This window comes from Bactrocera latifrons, unplaced genomic scaffold, assembly GCF_001853355.1.
Source record: "Bactrocera latifrons isolate USDA-ARS-PBARC rearing strain unplaced genomic scaffold, ASM185335v1 scaffold_11, whole genome shotgun sequence".
Classification (NCBI taxonomy): domain Eukaryota; kingdom Metazoa; phylum Arthropoda; class Insecta; order Diptera; family Tephritidae; genus Bactrocera; species Bactrocera latifrons.
In genome coordinates, this window is record NW_017534519.1 from 545,442 (window position 1) to 567,627 (window position 22,186).

At 36.6% G+C, this 22,186-nt stretch overlaps 1 protein-coding gene across 2 annotated transcripts in view; it reads right to left on the reverse strand.

Annotated features, from left to right (window-relative positions):
- Positions 1–5,264: 5,264 nt before the first annotated feature.
- The window catches only part of LOC108972994, a 111,457-nt gene continuing 94,535 nt past the window's right edge, over positions 5,265–22,186 (reverse strand). For both annotated transcript variants that reach the window (XM_018939984.1, XM_018939980.1), the window contains exons 12-18: positions 21,388–21,511; positions 20,994–21,154; positions 19,279–19,420; positions 16,308–16,431; positions 14,433–14,809; positions 13,045–13,331; positions 5,265–11,890 (exon numbers count right to left, since the gene is read on the reverse strand). In XM_018939984.1, coding sequence (XP_018795529.1) covers positions 11,642–11,890; positions 13,045–13,331; positions 14,433–14,809; positions 16,308–16,431; positions 19,279–19,420; positions 20,994–21,154; positions 21,388–21,511 — 1,464 coding nt within the window. In that variant the 3' untranslated portion in view covers positions 5,265–11,641. The remainder of the gene's footprint in view (positions 11,891–13,044; positions 13,332–14,432; positions 14,810–16,307; positions 16,432–19,278; positions 19,421–20,993; positions 21,155–21,387; positions 21,512–22,186) is intronic.

Consider the following 22,186-nt stretch of genomic DNA (forward strand, 5'->3'; position numbering starts at 1 on the left):
TATTTAGAACTTCAACAAGCCAAATATCAACGATCTAAAAACCACTGTATTCTAAAATACTGTCTGGTTGTATTAACCACTTTCACGTAAGCATTAATTATTTTCAATTTAAACTTCCYATAGTACTTTTAAATRCCTTCATTTGTGGTTATTTCCGAAAAAAGGCAWGAGCAAAACTATACAAAGTACACATAGAGCTTCATAAGCAGCGGGGAACGAATGTTGGTGGTGAGAGTGTGTGCTGATGGCGACGGACTATTGACGGATTGAACGTAACGGGAATATACCTCAAGTAATAGGCGCAAGAATAATTGCTTCACGCGAGCATACATGACTTTTAATGAAAGCTGACAATATGAGGCGGCATGCATTCCAATTTACTCACATACGGATGTCTATGTGCATACAAACATAACTGTTGACGTAACTGTGCAGGTCGAAAGAGTTGCGGAAGCATACGCCGTGGAGGCAGCCGACAAGTGTTGCCACAATAAAGACCTGGCAGCGGCAAAAACAATTGGAAATTATATTTTATGACATGCGCCACAATTCACTTACACCAGCAACCGCTTGCTCAAGTGCACAGTTGCTTGAGTTCGTGCAACGAAACACAWAGCGAAAAGCTYCGCAATAAGCCACGCCATTTATAGCTYTGGCAGTGAAATAGCRAGCAYAGGCGTATCAGTGTTGCATGTCTGGCCCCTCAACAGCGCAAGCCTTTGGTATGCATATGTTGCATGTGAATAATAGGCACATCCTGCCACGCCAGCGAAGTTTGTTCTCTATACACTTGCACATCGTATGCACACACATAAACACTCGCGAAGACACAATAATTTGATCGGGTAATAACTGTTTGATTAGAAGCGATTTTATGAGCCTTTCTATTTTAAGTTCTTAATGCCATTTTATTTGCCTTAAAGGTGTTGTTCACGAGTTTCCGCGCTGCAAGTTGGCAGGCACAATTTGTTTGTTTGACTCTTTGATTTCCACGTTATRATATAAAGGTCCGTATCCAGCTCTCAAGTAATTGCTCAAGAAAAAAATACATTATTTCTTCAAGTAATTTTGGCAGCTGGTTACGCATTGTGAGTGATCCACATTAGAAGAGCAAGAGAGAATAAGCAAAGAAAATAAACTGTGTGTGTAATACGTATGTATGTATGTGTGTATTGGAACATAAATATTTTCATTGCGATTTAGGGAATGTTGTTGATGGTTGGTAAGTTTTATACAACATTTCAAAATGAAATATACGTCATAATAATAATTTTAACTCATTTAACGATTTCTTTGAATTTCCTTCAAGAAACAATGGTTGATTTGTTGTTTCTTCGCAAAACCAGGTTTGCCATATTCGCATTTTTTTGAAAAGGTATTAAAAATTATTACTAGATTTCTTTAGAGCTGCATACTAGCACTTGACCATTTCTTAAGCGTTTTTTATATGAAGTTTTTACATTTCTTGAGAGCATAAGAGACCAAAACGARCTTTATGTAATTGACGGAAAGTTGCTTTTTGTATTATGAGGGTGCGCAGAACATAAGGGTCGCACTATTTACTGGTTGCAACCWGAATCTCACTTCTATCCTTGAAAAGTATTCGGCATATAAAAGTGAGACGTCCGTTCGAACTTAAYAACCTAACCTAATGCGCTGGCAGAAAAAGTGATGGATCTTATTGGAAATTTTAGGAACGGATTTAAATCCTGCAATAATACCAGGATAGGATAGGTACTGGTCGGTGTAAGGGACGGCCAATTTGAGAAACAAATGTGGTGTTTAGGTTAGAGAACTGTGTTCACTTAAGACAAAATATTTGTTTATCTTGAATAGCATACCGACGTGGGAGSTTATCTGAATCAGACTATCAAAACATTACTGAACAATCGTGCCCTGAGGTCTAAGGAGGAACTACCCTTACCAGTTATTGAGCAAGCGTTTTTTAAGTAAAGGCCTTGGTTCCCGACCAATAGAAACTATTTATAAGGTTCTTAGCATTATATAAAATATTTGCTTAATATCTTGCCTGCTTTTTAGTATACAGCTAACAGCAAATGAAATYTATTTCGAAAGTTTTTTGCGGCTTTGCATATTCTCTGCCCAAGTGTTTTATAAATTTCATAAATTTTCAAGTTAACCTAATGCAAATTYATGTCTTTATGTATATTTTAAGTGTTCTGATATTTAATAAAATGCAAATAAAAACGCATTAAGCATATGGAAATACCGAATATAAYCTAAAATTTTTGCATGCCACTTAGTGACAGGGCGAAATAAGATGACCAGTAAAAACAATTATGACAAATGAAATTCTAACACACTTTTGAAATGGTAATAATGATGCAATTAAAGGGTTGCGTAACCCATACGCTTACCCCGACGGGTGGCACTGAATCCCGCAATTGCTACACATACAAAGCAACAGAAAGCGCCGCGTGTGTGCTGTGACAGCGCGAGAGTGAGTGTGACYCAGTCCGCATTCGAGCGTTCATTCMGCGACTGCCGCGCCTGTAGGTTCGGTTTCGCTAATGGTCATGATTACCGTGATTGCAAATCCTCTTTACAAAACGTTTCAACTTGTGGCGAAAGCCATTTCGTAGCATCATAACGGCCAAAAGTTTTGAGGTGAGGTCAGCGCCAGCCTCAGTCTCAGCCAGCAGTGGCTGGGCGTAAATTAAATGCAAAAACAAGCTGTGCAAACAAAAACAGAAGCGTGTCGCTACGAGGTGCTACAATCTACATACAACACACACAAAAACCGATTTTTTTTTCCATTTATTTAGAAACTTGTAATTTTTCTGGCATCCGCACAACTTTTGCTTTCAAAAAATAATGGCGTGAAACAACAAAAACGCAGACCAAGCAGCAACAAGAAAAAAAGGTGCGAGCATAAATCTGCGCTCAAAGTGGCTCTGACCGACGACGGGTGCTTCGTGCGACCGCCGCGTTTAAATGGTGAATGGTGTTTTGTGGCACGATAACCGCGCTGTGAATGGTCCAACCAAAGCGTGCGGTCGACCGTCAGTCGCGGCTCGGAGTTCACCTTTGGCAACCGCATTCACCTTTTGTTGTGCTGTTGGTGGACAATAATGCATAAAAAGCCATCTCACGCGCGTTAGGACAAGCTGTGTGGCCCGTTGTGATTCATTTTTAATGTGTGTATAGTACGTGTGTCTGTATGTGTGTGGGTGTGTGTGTGTGTGTGACGATTTGATGGCGAGTGTTAATGCGTTTTAGCGTAATTAGAATGCGATTCGCTGGTAGATATTTTATTATCGCTCTTCCCACGTATTTYTTGTTGTAGCAGGCGCCTAGCAATGTTGGCAACATGTACATTATCTTTCAGGGACATACATTCAATTATATACTCGCGGATAAGTGAATACACAAGAGACAATTTAAATTTCAATGCCCCCAGAACTTTTCAATTGAATACAGAAATAGGGAATGACAGTTTCAAAAAAGTTTTCAATTATTCTATCGGAGCGAATTCGGTAACATTGATCTATTATGTTTTCTGTTATGAAGATATAATACCTATGGCAAACTTTCTCATTTATTTTTCTCTGCGTAGAAATTAGGTTAATATTTTTTTTTTTTTTTTTAATATTTAAGGCTTTTTCAACAAGGAAGGTACTTTGCTGAGTTACCAACCAAAGAGAAGCCTCTAAAAGATAATGTGCTTTCTAAGGCTTCTTTAACTCCACCTAGAAGGTRCTTGAGCTCTTCTATTTCTTTGGATGCTAATTTCAAGGAAATGAWCTCTGACTGACCATAGGTATAAGTATTTAATAAACGACTTTGAATGTATTTCAAATCCTTTTTGCGACTCRTGTTATTCATTGACAAGAAATAAACTCTTCCTTCTTGTTGCGCAAACGGTCCATTCAAAAAATTTAATATGTACTTAGGTCCTTCTTTCCTTAACTTCATAACTCTGGCAGGATATGGTAGAGAAATCCACACTTACCAAGCCAACCAAACAAAGAATTAGTAATGTTTTCTTTAATTTTCAAAATTCGCGCAAAAATGTGTTATTATAAATCCAAATACCGCTTGAAATGTACAAAAATTATTAAATATGAAGATCTATATATGAGGTTTTCTAAATTTCGTTTGAATTTTTACAACATAGGCCGATTTACAACATACTAGGCCGATTCGTTTAGAAAATAATATCTAACTATGTGTGTATTTAACATATTCGGAGTAAAAATGACCTTGACTACCCCTAACTACAGAATAGACAATTCCTCGTTAAAAAGAAATTAAACTAATTTTCTTCTAATTTATATACCGTTATTATCAGCTCTCAGCAAACTCGACGAAAGTTATCAAAATCCCAGATGACAACAGAAGAAGACCTGCGAGTGCACAATTTTTCAAACTCTGTGCTTGTGGGCAGAAGAGAGTTGCAGCGAGAACTGCAGTTGGCCAAGGGTAATTGTATGCTCACACTCACTCCCATACAACGCCAAGAGAGAGAGAGTGGAATATATGCCCGGTTATATATGTATGTATRTACATATATATGAAAGTACGTCGTCCGCGGTTGACGGGTGTAACAATTGGACAAGTGAACGTATTATTATGACGTCTCGAGTGCATAAAGCATGTCAWCTCAAAGATTAGCAGACCGTGAGTAATTATGTAAGAAAGTTATTCACACCAATGGGATATGGATTTAGCCAAGCGTAGAAAACTTATTTTGGAAAGTATAAAGTGAAAAGTATGGCTGCGCCGACAACTCGTCCGACTGCAAATGCCTGCTGATGAAATGCTGTGCAGTGGGGTTGACACAGAAATCGCGCAGCAAGCGCACGACTTGCATACTAGTGGAGCGGTAAGGACGAAGCAGAGTGGCAGAGTGGCAGAGTGGTTGGTTGGCAGAAAAGTTGTGAAAAGCTACCAGAAAGTTTAGACAAATCTTATCGGGAACTTACAGTAAACTGAACAGCGTGCTGAGAGGGGCCATACATATATTTATTTGATAAAGGAAAGGACTTAGATTTTAGATATTTATTTTTTTTGCAGTTATTATTCGCACATACATAATTTTTTTTTAAATATTTAATTAAATACGAAAAATATGCTTTCATTGCAGTGAAACTTACCTTTGTAGAGAAAGCCATGTATGCCTCGTGCTTTCACATACATTTTTTTCTTGATCCGCCTGCTATTTTTCTCAATTTTTCTCAATTTTCCGCCWTTTTCTGAATTAAAACACATTTATTTTCGCATATATTTCTTATTTATTTATWCTTTTCTCCTTATAACATTAACTTTATACCTGCTAACTCATTATTTTTGCTATAATTGTGTTACTTCTCRTTTAAATATTTACGCCTAACTGTATACTTCTAATTACAATGCAAATAATAAATACAGTGGTACGTTTCCTACTTCTCCTATTAGAYGATCTGAGCTATAAATAACAATTAATATTTCATTTACTCCCATTAATTTATACAAAATTATATATAACTGCATTTATCTATAATATGTATGTATATATATATGCTTAGTCTAGAATATAATCCTATTTATATAACATATAATTCTCTCTTCATACATTTACTTGGCTCATTTAGCTTAGGAGTTGTTTATAACTAAAACTAAAGCATTTGCAAAGTTAGTCTCACGCATACAGATACATACATAAGTACAATATAAATACAATAGCTCACATTGATATACATASATATATGTATATGTATGTACTAAGGGTACCGTATGCTCAAGTAGTATGCATTTACGAATGCCTTAAGTTCCATAACTGTGAAGTTGATCATACTTATGTACAGCTAACACACACAATGACAGATATTTGTTTACATAATGCACGAGCACGGCAAGGGCTAAGYCCGTGCTATCTTACAAACAGTTTGTACAAACCGCGTTTGCTATGTAACTTTGCTACTCACGCTGCCGGACTTTCGATTCTAATTAATTTAATGTGAAATGCTTTCAACGCGTCCGCRCATACATAGTATTTACAGTTATTTGTCAAACTTTTTAAGCTTCATTTTACAATACATACAATGTTAACAAAGTAAAAAATTCAGATTTGCGTTTTTACCGTTGCAGCGCGCAATATATATCACTTAGTGGTTGCGCTTGCAACCACAAAATAAATAGTAAATAAATTAGCTTTTGTACAAACGGCGCAAATTTGGCTGCCACCGCGAAGGACGGGCGTTTGCAAGCGCTTGCTATTTACAGCAATATGCTGGCGCCTTAATTGGCATGCCGCTTGTTTGGATGCGCAATCCCACTGTTGCAACAACAGTTAGAAACTCATTTTATTGCCTATTCGTTTCACTAACGAAATTAATACTTTCGGTATTTATAAATATTTGTATATGTATCTAGTACAGCTACACACGCACTCACGCACATATGCAAATGTACAAATAACCATTCACTTCGCTATATATACACATCTACACATATTCTCCTATTTACACGAAAAACAGTAAAATATTTAAATACATAAATTCAGGATTATTTAAACCAATAACAGCTAGCACTCGCATTTTCACCATATACCCATGTCTAACAACCGTTATCGCGCTCTTAAAAATTGGTAAAAAGCAAAATCCGCTAGATATGTTTGTGGCTAAATATGTGTGAGTACTTGTGTGATTTGTTTGTAACTACAGATGAGACTCCTGAAATTTCCTAAACTGGSTAGGGAAATAAGGTTCCTGTTGGCAAAAATAGATTCAACAAAAATATTACAAAATTTCACGCAAAATTAAAATCATAAAACTAGAATTTGCATATGTTTTAKGAAATCAAAATCTCTCTGTGCGGAAAATTTTAATTTTCATGTGCAAATCTAAACATTCTATTATAAGCAATACATATTTTGGCATACTTCATAAAAGCTCGAGGCATATCTTTATACCATATATTACAACATCGAMAAAATATCAAAGGCAATAATGCAATGATTTCACTAAAAAAGCGAGAATTCAGTAAAATAAACAGTTCAAATAAAGGCAATGACAAAGCTTTGCTGAAAATCGGGCTTTTTGTTTTATTAAAGCGCTTTTCCTTACTTTATTTTCTAATTCAATATTCTGAATGGAAGGCATGTTGTGTTTTCATAAAACTCGAGTTATTTCATGAATTCATTATTGTGCAGGGAAAATTAAAAAAAAAGTGTGGCAACTTTAACAAGTGCTTATCTACATACATACTTTAGCATGAAATCATTARTTGCATTTACTAAAGCAATTTATAAGAATGCATTTTCATTAGGCGAAGAATAATAATAGAAGCACACTCGACCTATTTGTACGTACTATGGATATGTTTAGATATGTGAAGGGTTTGGGAAAAATATAAATTCCTGAAGTAATTTAAATTTCGAGGCTAAATTTGTTTTTGTTATAAAATGTAATCAAAAATTGAATGGCTGCAAAATTTACGAGTAATTAATCACTTTAATTTAGAGATTTTTTTTTTTATAAATTTCGATAATTATTATTTTGTAAGTAGAATGTTTCTGTTATAGAAAGGATTTATATGATGTTTGAAGGCAAGGCATAGTTGGCGATGCCAGGCAACACACCAAGGTGGAATTATACCTTATTATAAAGTATTATAAGCTTTCCTCTTGGTTATTGAATTTGCCAGAAATTATTTTGGACTATTTTGTAATGACAGCAGACCTTTTAAGGAGAAGTGCGCGAAAGAACCAAGTTAACACCAAACTAACCATTTAACAAGTACGTAGAGTTGTAGTTTTTCATCACGCATTTAATAATATTTTTTTTTGAAGTGAGGAAAGTTCTCTGAACGCCATGCACTTGCGAGTGGACAGAAACGATTTTTTTACATATGGCTTGGAGCAGCTCTCGACCTCTGGAGGTTATGCGCTGGGTTTGGGACCCGCCACGTAAAAAACTCCCAATGAAAAGTACAAAACAGCCTTGAATGCTATAGCCGCGTAAGTGGAGTCTACGCCAATAAGCATATAATATTATTAGAGGATATGAAAACTTTGAAACTTTTAACATATTTCTTCTCAAAACCATTCACAACTCTACCTTAAAGAAAGAAGAAAGAAAGAACCTGTCTATCCGCATTAAAACGGTTACAGACTTTTCAAACTTTCTATGAGTTCATTCAATAGGTAATCGTCATTTATAGAAAACAAAAATAAATGTTTTAAAGCTAAGAGAAGAAGTTTTCCACAAAAAAAAAAACAAAAAAAAAAAAATAAAAAAAAGAATCATTACAGAAGTTAGCGCAGGGTTGCACCACAAGTGTTACCGTTTATACGAGTATGTGGCATAGTTTGTTCACTTCGCTGTATAAAAATCTGCGTGTGGAAGTCACTTTGTGTGGTGCCACATAAGATATTATTAAYAAGCGGACATTTTTCTTGACATGAGTATGGGAAGAAGTCAAATATARGTACAAAGTACCGAGGATGCTTTGCTGGTTATGTAATTCGTAGGACTAAGCTTTTGTTTTTTGTTAAAAATGTGAATGATATGTTGAGTTTAGAGGTACACATTCAAGGAGTTAGGTTCGAATAACATTCCAAGTGATATATGTATCTTCAAAAATTTTAAAATTATTTTTATTTGAAAAATACTAGTACATAAAAATTTGCTTCTAGCATTAATTAAAAGAGAAATCACTTAAAAGAAACGCAATTTTAGCTTAGAAAACAATTGTCTGTAAAATTCCTACTTTGACGGTACAAAGAGCAGTTTGAACGCATGTTAATGTTTTAATATGCAAATATGATATGTTAAGACTCTTGATAAATGGCTTGTGGGGGTTGAAGGGAGCTGCCTTAACGACTTCCATTGCAGTTAATATAAATTAGTATTTGTTTTTGTGTGTAAATGTGATATGAAAGTGTGTGCGGCTGAAAATATGTGTGGCGGTTGAAGTTAAAGTACAGTTATTAAAATCAAATGGTTGATATGTACAAATTTCCTATGGAAATAATTGAAGAATGTTCTTCGTTCCCTTCTCTCTTTCATTCTGCTATTAAACTATTTGGAATCTTCCAAAGGTATTTATTTTAACCTGCCTCTTTATACATCTATTTTTGTGGTATTTTATATAATTATTATTTAATTGAAATGCTTGGCTGCGCAAAATACAAAATGACAGTGCATTTTTCGCTTCATTATAATTAAAATTCGGTTAAAAACAATAATTAATTAATTATATTTACATATATACATAAATAGGTTGACACACACACACACACACACACACTTATACATATGTAAACGGCAATGAGCGAGCATACCGGTAACTAAGCATAGCAGCGCTGCCAGGATAACTGAACGCACACATACACACACACACATATATTATTCATATATATGTACATTGTAGTGAAAATACATAAGCAAATACAGCTTCATTATTATTGTTTTTTTTTGTTTTGTTTTTGATATTTGCAATTTGTATTTAAAAGCTTTCACTAAACGCTTTCTCGTATTATTTGTTATTGTTGTTGGTTAAACACAAATTGGCAGTTTGTATTAGCTTAATTGAATATCGGGCTTACATATGCACAGACACACGTACAAAGTTGTTAGTCGACACATTATGAACTAATTCTGTTTGCATTGCAGAGCTTTTCGAGCTGAGTTCGCCAATATTGGCTATTTGCATATTAATAAATTATGCATGGCTTATTTATTTTGCTTTAATGGCGATTGATTAACGGAAAGCACTAAACACCTTTCATTGAGTATTCGTAAAAAYACATATTAATTTGCCCGGGAGCAATTTTCCTCCACTAAATTGCGAAATGAAAATTTTAGAGGCGTGTAATTTTGACAATATTCGAAGAGCTTTCGACATTTGCTGTTTTATGTGAAGTTTAGAGCGCAAGTGGATTCCGTTGTCTTAGAATGTCATCCTTTCGGATTACGGAGGCACACAACTCCATTTTGTACTTGTCAGCTATTGATAATGAAATGAGGGATACACTTATGCGATTTCGTGCCTTGTTACCTCCTAAGCTTTATATGAGCCTTAAATACTGCCCATTGAAAATATTAAGTCTAGCAAATTAGCTTTTGAATCTGAATCTTGTGCTGTATTTTACCAAATTTTATAGTTTTTCGTTGATAAAGTCGAAATTGAAAGKCAACTGGCTGAAAATATACTGCAAAATCAATCATGCGAAATTGTAGGTTTGTCGATTAAGTTCGGATAGTTCTGATGCCATTCTATGGAAAGCCTATTGTAGATCGATTCAATAATGCAAATCATCGGATAAACAATTTTTGATTGTATATGAGCTGAACAATGCACAAAAAAAAAAAAAATAATAAAATTGCAGGATACCATTTGAATATAAAAAGAAGCTCGATGTATAGGTGCAGCACGAGTTGGGGCAAAAAAATCTCATGGACCGAAGTTCGATCTGAGAATATGTGCTGTATCGCAACAAACCCGATTCACTTCCGAAGCGACTGGTTACTTGTGATGAAAAATAGGTAACTTATGACAACGTGAAGTGAAACAGTCGTGGTAAAACCAGGATTGGCTTTCAGGAATATTTCCTCTAATATGGAATTATCTACAATGAGCTCCTTTCATACGACGGTAAGTCGGACCTCTACTACTCTCTGCCAACMTTTGAAGTCAGCAATCAAAAGCCGCCATCTTAGGCCAATAGGAATTGCGTTTCTTCAAGGCAGTGTCTTGCTTTACACATTGACACTGATTCGCCAGAAGTTCCGGGAGCTTGGTCGGTTGAAACCTACGCATCGTCTTTACGGTTTGGACCTGATCTAATAACCTGTGCCAACAATTGGCAAATGGTTTTGTTGTTGAAAAAATTACCTTAAGACGAGCTTATGAAAATCGACTGTCCCAGGGTTTTGCCCGGGAGAACGAGGGTTTCCATGAGTGTGGGATTGTTATTTATTGTTAATTATCTCTGAACTGCTAACAAGTTAGCGAACTAAGCTGTCATATTTGACAAAAGTCAGATAAATCTAACGATGCCAAATAAAGCCTTTAATTTCGTGCAAAAMCAACAAAGTGTATCATACACATAAAGCATAAGTGAGCAACACCTTTTAAAGACGAGAGCTTTATAATAAACTTTATTATTCAAATGCGAAAAATGGGTTAAACCGATTTTCTGCTTTTTGTAGGACATCGCGGTGGTTCAATTTKAAAAGTGTGTGTGCTTTCAAAGTGCTTGGCTGTAAAAACTGTTRGCTGTTCCGTTAAATCGGGCAAATGTTTATTGCAAAATAGCGGTATTTATTTTGTCACTTGGTATGTTGCTCATTTGCCGCAACAACAGCCGCAGTACAAACACGAGTAAACAACCTTCGGTAAATAATACAGGTTACATATGCATGTGCATATGTATGGTATGTGTGTGCCAGCATTTGTTACGAATAAAGAAAATAAAATCACCAAAGCTGCGCTCGCACAGATGCGGATGTTTAAACCACATTTAAAAATGGACGTCGAAGAACAAATTATTAATTTACGTCAGTCTATTTTAGTCCATCCATCAATACTCATACATATATATATATATATAATACTTAATATATACACAACATTTATACATACACAACATATTTTATTTATAGTCATACGTGTGTTATTTTTCGTTTTTATCTATTTATATACAACTTTCCTGGATGCGATTCGATGTGGTTACCACTTCCGGCCGAAATCGATATTCGCTCAGCGACGAAGTCACCGACGGATTATTTGGACTGAGCAAACTCACTTCCATTGGCTGTGGCTGTGGCGTCGAGTGATATGTTGAGGATAGCGATGATGTTGCTGTAGTTGTTGTATTATAAAGCGAGATGTTCAGCGGTGGACTACACGTGGTTATACCCTTCTTATTCAACGTTGCATAACTCTGTGTCCGCATTTATGATGAGATTGAATTTTGGTGAGCAGATGGAACGGTGCAAGTTCATGAAAGCGTGTGGTGCATGGATGGAGGACAGGTATGATGTAAAAAAAAGAAGAAGAAATGTGTGTTTTTTTTTATTAGAATTGTATGTATGTACGCATGTATTCTATTATTAGTTTTGCGAATCTCCACCTTTAATTGTGGAAAATTTTATTTAAGAATATTCAATTTTGCATTATTTGTTCYCTTTCATAACAAAGGCTCCACTGATAATGACCGATATTGTGAGTTGAAGCCCTACGATATATTCATGGTCTTTTCAAAAACAATTGTCCCTCATGAACAATAATCGCCACCTCCGTCACTACAAAAACCAAAAAAAAAACTGTCGTTTTGCAACAATATCCCCGCGTTTGTCTGTGTCTTCTGTTTTAAGCGCTCTGCTGAAATGGCCGCATCTACATTGAAATGTAGGTCTGTGACGAAATATTGGTTCATGGAAAGCCTTTTATTTACATTTGAACGATTATCCTTGCAACTACAAAGGAACTGCAGCGCAGAAATGTGTGTCACTTCTCGTCRTATTATGTTCTCTGCCTCTATCCAGCGGCAGTCTTGCCTACGCGGCACGATTTTAATCCTAACCACATATATAGCTACGCGCAWATACTCTGACATTGTCCTCGTTGCTGAAATTTTTATGCTACTTGCAATCGCTTGTGAAAAGTAGGCTGCCGGGCGAGTAGGCGAGGAAATCGTGGAGCGGCAATGTGGTGCGACAGTGCGGCGAATTCCCCTGAATCCCTGAAGCATTTGTTGATGACGAGCTGTTTAGCGCTACCCTGAATTTGCATGCATGAGAAGTAATTATCGTAATGTATATGTAGGTGTGTGTGTGTGTGGTATTGGTTTAGTGTGCATTCTTTATAGTTTGTTATTTGCAGCAATGTTGCAATGTTGCAATGTTTACTTTCATTATTATGTGATGACAATTTTTTAGTTTTCGTGTCACTGCACCTACTGCTCTCTGTGCTTTCTTATTCTCGCCATAGACTTATGTAAGCATGTGGGTAGAAGTGGCGCGCGCAGGGGATATACAAGGGCAATAGCTAGCTGGTTCGTTTGAGAGTAACTAAAGGTTATCGTCTGTTACTCACCAATTGTTTGCTTGGCCTAAATGTGTAGTGCAACACTTCGTTGCCAGCGCCAACGCCAATGCCACCAACACTTCCAATACTGCTGTTTCCGACCAATGAGCCCAGACTGGAGATGCCGTCGGCGCTGCTCAGTGTTGAGCTGTTCGTGATGCCGCCAATCACGCTCCCGCTGCTCAATGTGCCAGCGCGCTCCGTGTCCGCAAGACTGCTGTAGTCGCGTTGCAGTAAGCGCGCTGAGGGGCTGCGAAATATGGGCGAGGCCACCTGCGACTTCAGTGGACGTTTTTCTGAAATTTAAGTAAACACAGTGCTTTATTGTTGCGCTCGACTATGTATACATATATAATATTTTGCTCTCTGCCAGGTTGTCAAGGTGCATAAGAAGCAGGCAATCCTTTATATTGCGTAAAACCACGAAAATAAAGAATATCAAAACATAAATAGAAAGAAACTGCCGACTGACCTACTTTGCTGGCGCACGCTGAGCTAGGTACTTAGGACTCTAAAATATTTGCTTAACCTTAAATTAGTGCAGTAAAAGTATTGTGCATTAAGTTGAGTAATTGCAACAATGCATTCTTAAAATAAATTAGAAAACTAGTAAATGTAACACAYTCGTATCGATGAACATATATAATTAACACGGTCATTCTCAAAAAAAGTTAACCTGGTGCTTTAGGGAATATGATATTTTCACCATTAAAATGGATATTAGAAAACATGACATTAACAAATTGCGCTAAATAAATTCAAAATAGCCAAGTACACCGTAAAAGCCTCATAATTTTTCCTAAGTAATGTCTCCAAAGTGGCAAATGAGTTTGARGGTGCAAACTTTGTTGAACGATTTCGCAGAATGTACTTTTTAAAGGTACTGTTACAATTTTTTTCTTTTAATCAATAGCAAAATCTTTGCTTCAAATCTATATTGGCAGTTGAGTTAKTCCTTGTAGGTTTGGGTTACCGGGCTGACCACTACGTTGGGGAACACGTTCGACAGTGAAAGACTTGGTTCTTTAAAATATGTCAAAACACCTAGCTACAGGCTATAAGGTCCTTATAATCCACGAAGGGCTTTTAAACTATTATTAATCTTCGAAGGCATCTGTAATGACGATTCTARTACGTCATTTGGTTGAAGTTATTAGCACCAAAAAACACAGCTATTTACTTCCATGATTATGATTATATGTGATAATATCATATACAGTACTTTCGGATGCGAGGAGATACATAAATACCGAACAAACGAATTTATAAGTTGCCTGATTATATACAAATATTTTTTTCAGTGTATCATAAAAATTTGAAAATTAATAACTGTTTTCCGTTCGCTCATTGGCAAGTGGCGCATTATTTATATATTAGCGTAACATCATAACACTTACCATATTGATTGGGTATAACATCTGGATCCGTGTCATCACCTTCCAACGCATCGCCCATCACCAGTGGACTTTGGCGATGATGGCTGGTTGCCGTTGACCGCAACGTGGACGAATCGATGCCAATCAAGCCACCCATGACGCCACCTCCAGCACCACCCATGACACCGCCGACAGAGGGTGAGGTGCCACCGCCGCCATTGGCACCGTCGYTGACATTCGGCTGGAGTAGACTGTGATGGGCCTGGTGATTGCTTTGCTCGTGATTATGCTGCAGATGTTGGTGATGGTGGTTGTTCGGTTGTAATGGATCTAGCTGACAATCAGGGGGTATTGAAAGTTGSGTGTGCTTCGTTGGTTTCAAATTACCATCATTTTGCCTGGAATGTAAGTCGCAAGAAAGTGATAAATGTCAGCATATAAATAAACATGTTTAATGTAAACCGCAACGGAATATGAGGCAAATGGTAAATGGTGTACGATAATTTGATAATGGTCACTGATGATTTTCCGCCATTGGAGGAAAAAAAGAGCAAAATATGTATATTTTTATAAGGAATTTAAATTCAAAATGAATTGAAGCAAAGAAATTGATATTCCACCAGTAAAATGCGATGACAGACAGAGACGTTGTCAAGGGAATATAAGAGAATCTTTTACATACATATTAAACGCTCCCAAGAGCTAAGCCAAATGTAGGGCTGGACGTAGCTGTGGGCTCCGTGAAATAATGAGAGTGTGGTTGAACTAAATCTTAATTTTGGTGGAGATTTTTGGAGATATATTTAGCAAGTTATATTTTTTATGCCTATTCTCAAATTGCTCCRACCATATATTTTAGATGAGTGTGAAGTGCTTAATTGTTTTAGTTTTATGGTATTTATAGTTTAACTTTCCCAATTTTTTCAGCATAGTTGAGCGGATATTGTCAGTAAAGTGCGAAATGTTGGTTTCCAATTGAGAAGATTTAAGCTACCAAAAATTCAGTTCAAAAGATATTGATATCTAGAGCCAAAATGTCAAAAAAGCTATTGTTCTGCGGTAAAGCATGGATTAGAAGAACTAAACTTAAACATCTCATATCTTACTTTGGTTATAGTTATATCAATGTGGCATGATCATTTTCAGAAGTTGTCAATATATTTCTATAGATATTAGAGGTCCTGACTGAAATTATTTACCTAAATGTTTAACGTTTTCTAATTATAGTACAATAATTATTTAATATTCAATTGACTTATATAATAACGGGTGATCCAAGTAAAGAAAAGTGTAATCTTTCATTGTTGGATAATATTGAACTTTATTAAGAAAGCTCACGTTCTCTAAAGTATTTGTTTCGCGCACTTCCTTCAAATTACGGTGAACATAATCGGTCTTGAGACTYAAGATTCACTATTGGATAATACTCGACCGACTTGAGAGTATACACGAAGACCGTGGAGAGTCGATTCGACGTCGTTCGGAGCAACCTGGACTGATCTTAAATTGGAAGCGTACAAAATACAGCTTGTGTAAGAACTGAAGCCGTTTGACCTTCTCAAGCGACATCGCTTCGCTCTATGGGCTCTTGATAATTACCAAGAAGATCAAGGAGAACGAAAAATTGGACTCAACGGATAGACCATCTGAAATGTAGAATCATCTGTTCAAAGAATAAATGCCAAAGGATATTCTTTCGAATGATAGTGAACATTCCCCATTAAATTTGAAGTTTCTGCGGTTTTTCTTTAAAAAGGTTGGAAACACCGAAATGGATCACCCGTAACAACTCAAAACTTTCAAATTTGAAAATCTTTTCTGCGATTGGAATACAATTTCAAGATAAATAGACAGAAAAAGACACTCTTCAATGCTTTCGGTGCTCGTGGCACTTACCTGTTCGAGAACCGCCTGTAAATTGCCGCCAGTGCAATGCAGGATATGGCGAAGAGCAGCGCACAGAAGAGTGTTAGGCCAGCCAAAAATGGTGAAAGGGGTACCGTTAAGCCATTCGATGCACCTGAAATGAAAACAAATATAATACGCATTAACAATAAGGCTTATTGGAGCCAAGTGTTCGAAACAAATAAATATATTTTATACCAGCGATATGAAAGCACCTGCAATGTGTGCTGCACCCATACTTGAGTCGGTGGTTTATGTGTCTTGATAAGCGTTTTGTGCAATCACAATAACGGTAACTACGCTATATAACTTTGCTGCATGAAAGTTTGCGCATTACAGTCGACCTATTTAGACCATTTACTGCCAGCTGCCTCACGCATTAACACCACACAAAACTTTCTGGTAAATACTTTCGAAAAATCAAAGGTTAGCACAGTACGACTGCGGCACACACACACACACACGTGCATACGTTCCATTATCTGATAAATGTGCGGTGTTGCGGTTGGTGAGGATAATAATAAAGTGGCGCGCCACAATTTGTGCAACGCGCTGGAACGATATTTTGAAGGAGATATAATTGCACCTTTCGGTGAAAATTGGTGCATATTCATACATTTATAGAAGTTTCACTCGCATGCATAATGAGTTGCCACCACAATGATGTGCTGTGTATGTGTGTGCGTGGCATGAATGAAAACAATGTGGCATATCGCGGCAATATCAGTAGAAAAACAAAAAAGGAGCAAACAAACAATTAAATAATCGCAACTTTTCATACGGAATCGCACTCGCTGTGCAAGGAGTCACACTAACTGAAAGCACATACACACGCACACACATACATACAGTGTAGTATTTGTTCTCACAGCGAACTGCATTCAGGCCACAGCGGTTCGTTGGCTTGGAAAGSAACACAAACAAAAGAAAACAGAAGTGAGGAAATAGAACAAACTTTTAGCGAGTAACTTTAATCCAATAAAAGAGTGAGGACACCGCAGCTATCATAATACCTATACGATTTGCTATCGCATGTAGAATTTTAAGATGCCTCAAAAGCTAACGGTGTACGCCCAAATATTAAATGTAGCAATAACAAACGTATCGGTTCATTGGAGTTACCTGGAAAGTCACAATTTTGCTAAAGTCAGCTGTCGTATCACCAAAATCGATTGAGATGGTGGTTAATTCAGTTAGTTTAGGGTAGGGAACCCATGGTTGTATGGTAAATTCTAACTTAATTTGCCAAGCAATTCCACTTTTAGGAAGTAAACGATATGAGGTAACTGGTTGAACTAATCACTGGAAGCCTCTAAAATGCGTACAGAATTTTCGGAGAATGACAAAAAGAACAGAACAAAATTTTAAACTCATTGCCCCTCAGTTGTGCATTAATATTTATGTACCTGCTCCCTTTCTGCRGTGAAATTGCTTAATCCCACCAGCGTTGTTAGCACACAGTTCTTTTCAATATTTCGAGGAAACCAAAGTAACACAGACACACACACTTTCGCATWCTTTTTCCAACAAAACGCAAAATAGGAAAGAACTTGCGAGCGGTGAACGCAAAGGATAAGCGAAAAGTCGTTGTTGACAACATCTTTGAAAAGCTGTTTTGAAATAGATTGAAACCGAAGTGCAAAAGTTGCAGGAACTGCAAGTGACGTAAAACATAAATAGTAAATTTGCGCATGAATAAGAGAAAAAGTGGGTGAGGAAGTATGAAATTTCTTATCCCAGTAATAATTTTAGAATTTTTCATCAAACTATTTAAATTTTGAAAAAAAAAAATGTAGTAGTATGTAAGTATTTTTTGTGATTTCTAAGATTACTAATAAACAAGAATAACTATGAGTAATATTTAATTGCTGATATAGCATGTATTCAGAAAGGATTTTGCCTATCATTAAGGGTTACTCTAAATGTTGAAAGGCGAATGATAAAACAACGTCTGCGTGTAAATGCATTCTTCTAAGTAGCGCAGCATTCCGTCTAACACTATCTTACAATAACAAAAAAATTGCTTTAAGTGCAAAAAGAATGCGCCAGCTGGTGGCAGCTCAACTCAGAGCATTCGCGCAAATGCTCTAATGGTGCGTAAGATGTTTTACGAGCGCGGAAATATCAATAAAAATTGCGTTATGTAAAAGAGCAGTGAGGGATGACGACTTCAGATAGATAGCCGTAGAAAGTTGTAAAGGGTGCTTCATTTCAAGAGCGTGACATTCTTTTTGCCTCTCTTTAATTGCAGGGGAGCAGCTGACCCACTTGAATTGATCCCTAACTAAATTTTACAGTTTGAGGAGGAATTTGAGGATGCTGATTTAATTATAAAAATCTTACCTTTCATAAAAACGCTAACTCTATCAAGACAACGGGAGCGTTATAGCCATGCAGGGTGAATTGATCTACATTCTTTTGCGATACTCCATTCGCAATGTGAACAATCGACGGCRAAGGGCGCAACCCTGTAAAACTACTCCGCACGTCTTTTCGTTTCGAGAATTTGAAACGGATAATGCATTGCGACAAATGCCACCAGCTACCGCATATGCCCACAGTTCCTGCGCAAGGCGTGTGGGTCTCATGAATTKCTATTTTGCAAAGTGTCAAGCGTGAGAGAGAATGAATGAATGAAATCAACATTTCTCAGGTGAATGCATTGCTGTTGCAAAGGCACGTTGCACGTAACGCATTATGCTGCGACGACGACTACAAAAACAGCATTTTAGCATATAACGAAYGTTGATGGCGATTTATTTAGATTAGGAAAGTTCTAAGCCCGCAAAGTGCAAAAAAGTCTCTTAGCAATCCACCTGCAGACTCGACGACACACTCACCTTTCTGCTTACAYACATACATAGCATGACTTACCCGAAGAATTCGCAGGATTGATTGTCGAAATTTGTGCAGTTATTTATTTTCACTTAACGCTGTAACTATTTTATACCATTTAACTAACCTGTAAATTTGGCCACGCCTTTGAAGTTTATGTCGTCAATTATGGTTGGCTCCGAACGTCCCTTGGCATTCATGGCGAAAATGATCATTCGATATGTTGCTGTCGGATCGAGATTTTCGATGAGAAAACTCACTGGCGGATGCTGTGGGAGAGAAAACAAGATAAATTCAGAAGTAGTAMCTTAATACTTATATTTCAAAAAAGAGGAATGCCAATGACTTAAATCCTGAAGCACGAAGAWGTAAATTTTTACAATGGAATTCTTTTTTGCTGTCAGACTATATGCTGAAATCGACTAAAATACTTGGTTTCAGAAGACTTATTTTTCTAGTGAACGTAGTCAGTCAGCACATCTCATTCCATTTTCGGAGCTAAATAACTAATGATTTCAATGAAGTTTTTTTAAAATTACAAATTTAGTGTGACGATTTGTGGGCCAAAGTTGAAGTATTTTAAACGATTGCACGAACACATACAACAACGAAAACATCACCACGAATTTTTCGCAAAATTTTCCACAGGCGTTGTAATGAACCGAAGAGTTAGCATTTATGATATTTTAAGCCAATACTTAGGAACAATTCTTTGAAATAATTCAGGTCATAAGAGTATTGCCGAGGAAGGCGAGATGAAACATTTCAGCCTTTCGACAGGAAAGTTTTCGTGAGCAACAAATTACAAAGCAGCACAAAACTTCGCAGAAATTTTTAACCTAGACGGAAATACAACAACTCAAGTTGACAAGAGAATTTCTACAACTAAGGTGAGCTCGATGGCGGGCAGAGCGGCAGTCGGGGTAAAAATTCAAAAGTTAACATTAAAAGTTGCTGCAGGGCTTTATGTACTCACACCCTATACGTGTGTTTATACATACATATATCATTCTGTGTATATACTCGTACAAGAAAACATTCGAATAAATTGGTGAGCACAGGTTAAGTCCACACCGTGTAAGTGTGTTGGAGAAAATATTTTCCTTGCGCCACTTGGCGACTTTTCAGCCATATATTTTTTAGCATTTTTTCGCGGAATGTTCGCAAAATTAGAGGCGTTTGCAAAATAACACRTAAGTGAACATTTTAGTTGCAAAATATGAATGTGATCAAATACTTTCTTTAATAAGTTCATATAACAAAATTAAAAATAATGAGGGAGAAACATCTGTCTCATAGAGATCACCGTTGAGGRAACACTACGCAAAATTGGCAAATTTGTTTACCGAACACCCTTTATATCTCATCATCTGATGTTCTTTTAATATACTATTGAACTACCCTTTCCTTTATAAGAAAAGTATAAGATCCTCAGCTTTATAAGCAGTACAAATAAAAAGGCTGCTTGGCGTGGACTCCAACTCATTTCTCGTTAGAAAATTTTGGCAATATTTGTGTGCTTGTCTTCAGTTAGAAGCCTATAAGTGGGAGAAAAAATACTAAAGAGCTTGGAGTTTACAAAAGCTCTTAATTCTTTGCTCAAGGTCACTTCCGCCGAAAAAGTGGACCAAACCTCATTTTAAACTAATCCCTCGAGTCTTGAGTGCAAATTAATTTAAATTATGATTTTGGGTAATCTAGCATTTGCCTATACCCTACAGTGTAACATACATACATACACATGTTATTCTAATTGCGGAGGCTTTGCGTCTTCACTTGKCATATTTCTAATTATTCTTTAATGWGATTAAATATATTATTMTGTATATTTCCAAYACTTACCGACAAACTTAAATTCCGTGCTAGACGCAAATTATTCAACTCCACTAATTCTAAAATGAAGCCTTGAGGTAGCCCACCGTCGAAGCCCTCCAGACAATCAACTTGCAGTGAATCGGTGGATTGATTCGTGACTGTGCAATTCTGCAACGGAAATGGACGGCCTGTAAAGAGAATAACAAAGAGTAAAATAAGGTGATGCCTTTGAGGTCTCCACTTCTGTGAGAGACTGACACAATTGATACATTTTAAGTTATGATAGTSAATAATTCTCTGGTTCGGTTAATTGGAATTATGAACAGAGCTGTGCATATATAATATGAAATAATAGCTTGTTTACAATTATAATAATAGTAATACTATAAATTTTTTGACAATATTTTAAGAATTTACTCACCTGCAGCGACGATTTGAAAAATGCAGGGGTTCTTTTGCTGGCCAATAGAGTTTCGCCCCCAGCAAGATATTGTGCCATAATCGAGGTCGGTTGCTGGAGTGTAATTCAGTCGCGACATGCCAGTCTAGGAAAACAGATTGCAAGAGATATATTATTTCAGTATGATAATCGCTTGCTCTTTGCTCTAAATCTTAAACTTGCTGTAATGGATTAGAACTTCAGATGAGGTTAGGTAAATGCTACTCAGTCGCATTGCCTGATACAATAACTGCCGAAGCGCTATGAGGTTCGCTTTTACCCTATTTGCAACAGACGAGTACRTCATTCCTCTTAAGGTTCCTCGATTCGGATGTGTTTGCATCACTACGCTGTATGAAAAATCGATTCTCGATATTGCTATTAAGGGTTTTTACAGTAATAAAGCGTTRCGAGAACTGAAAGTTGCCTTACTGKATTTATTAATGTAAAGATTATTTTAYGACGARTTTTATGATAGTTTTATGTCTTCAGATTTTGAAGTAAGATASAACGGAAATATTTAAAAATTTCTTCCAAAAATCCTTTCATTTAATTTTAAAACAGTAAACCCCTGTAAGAACACTTTTATTACGAATGTTTGCAGAAATAGAAGAAGTAACGAAAAGTGGGATGTAATTTATTCATTAGTGAAGTTTGTGAGGTTTCAGGATTTCTGGTTTATTTGCTACAGCTATCAATTTGTGCCATTTGACACGCCCAATGTTCATTAGTTACTCAGAGTAACTTGGAGAGAAAGCGAAACACATAAGTGAGAAGGTTA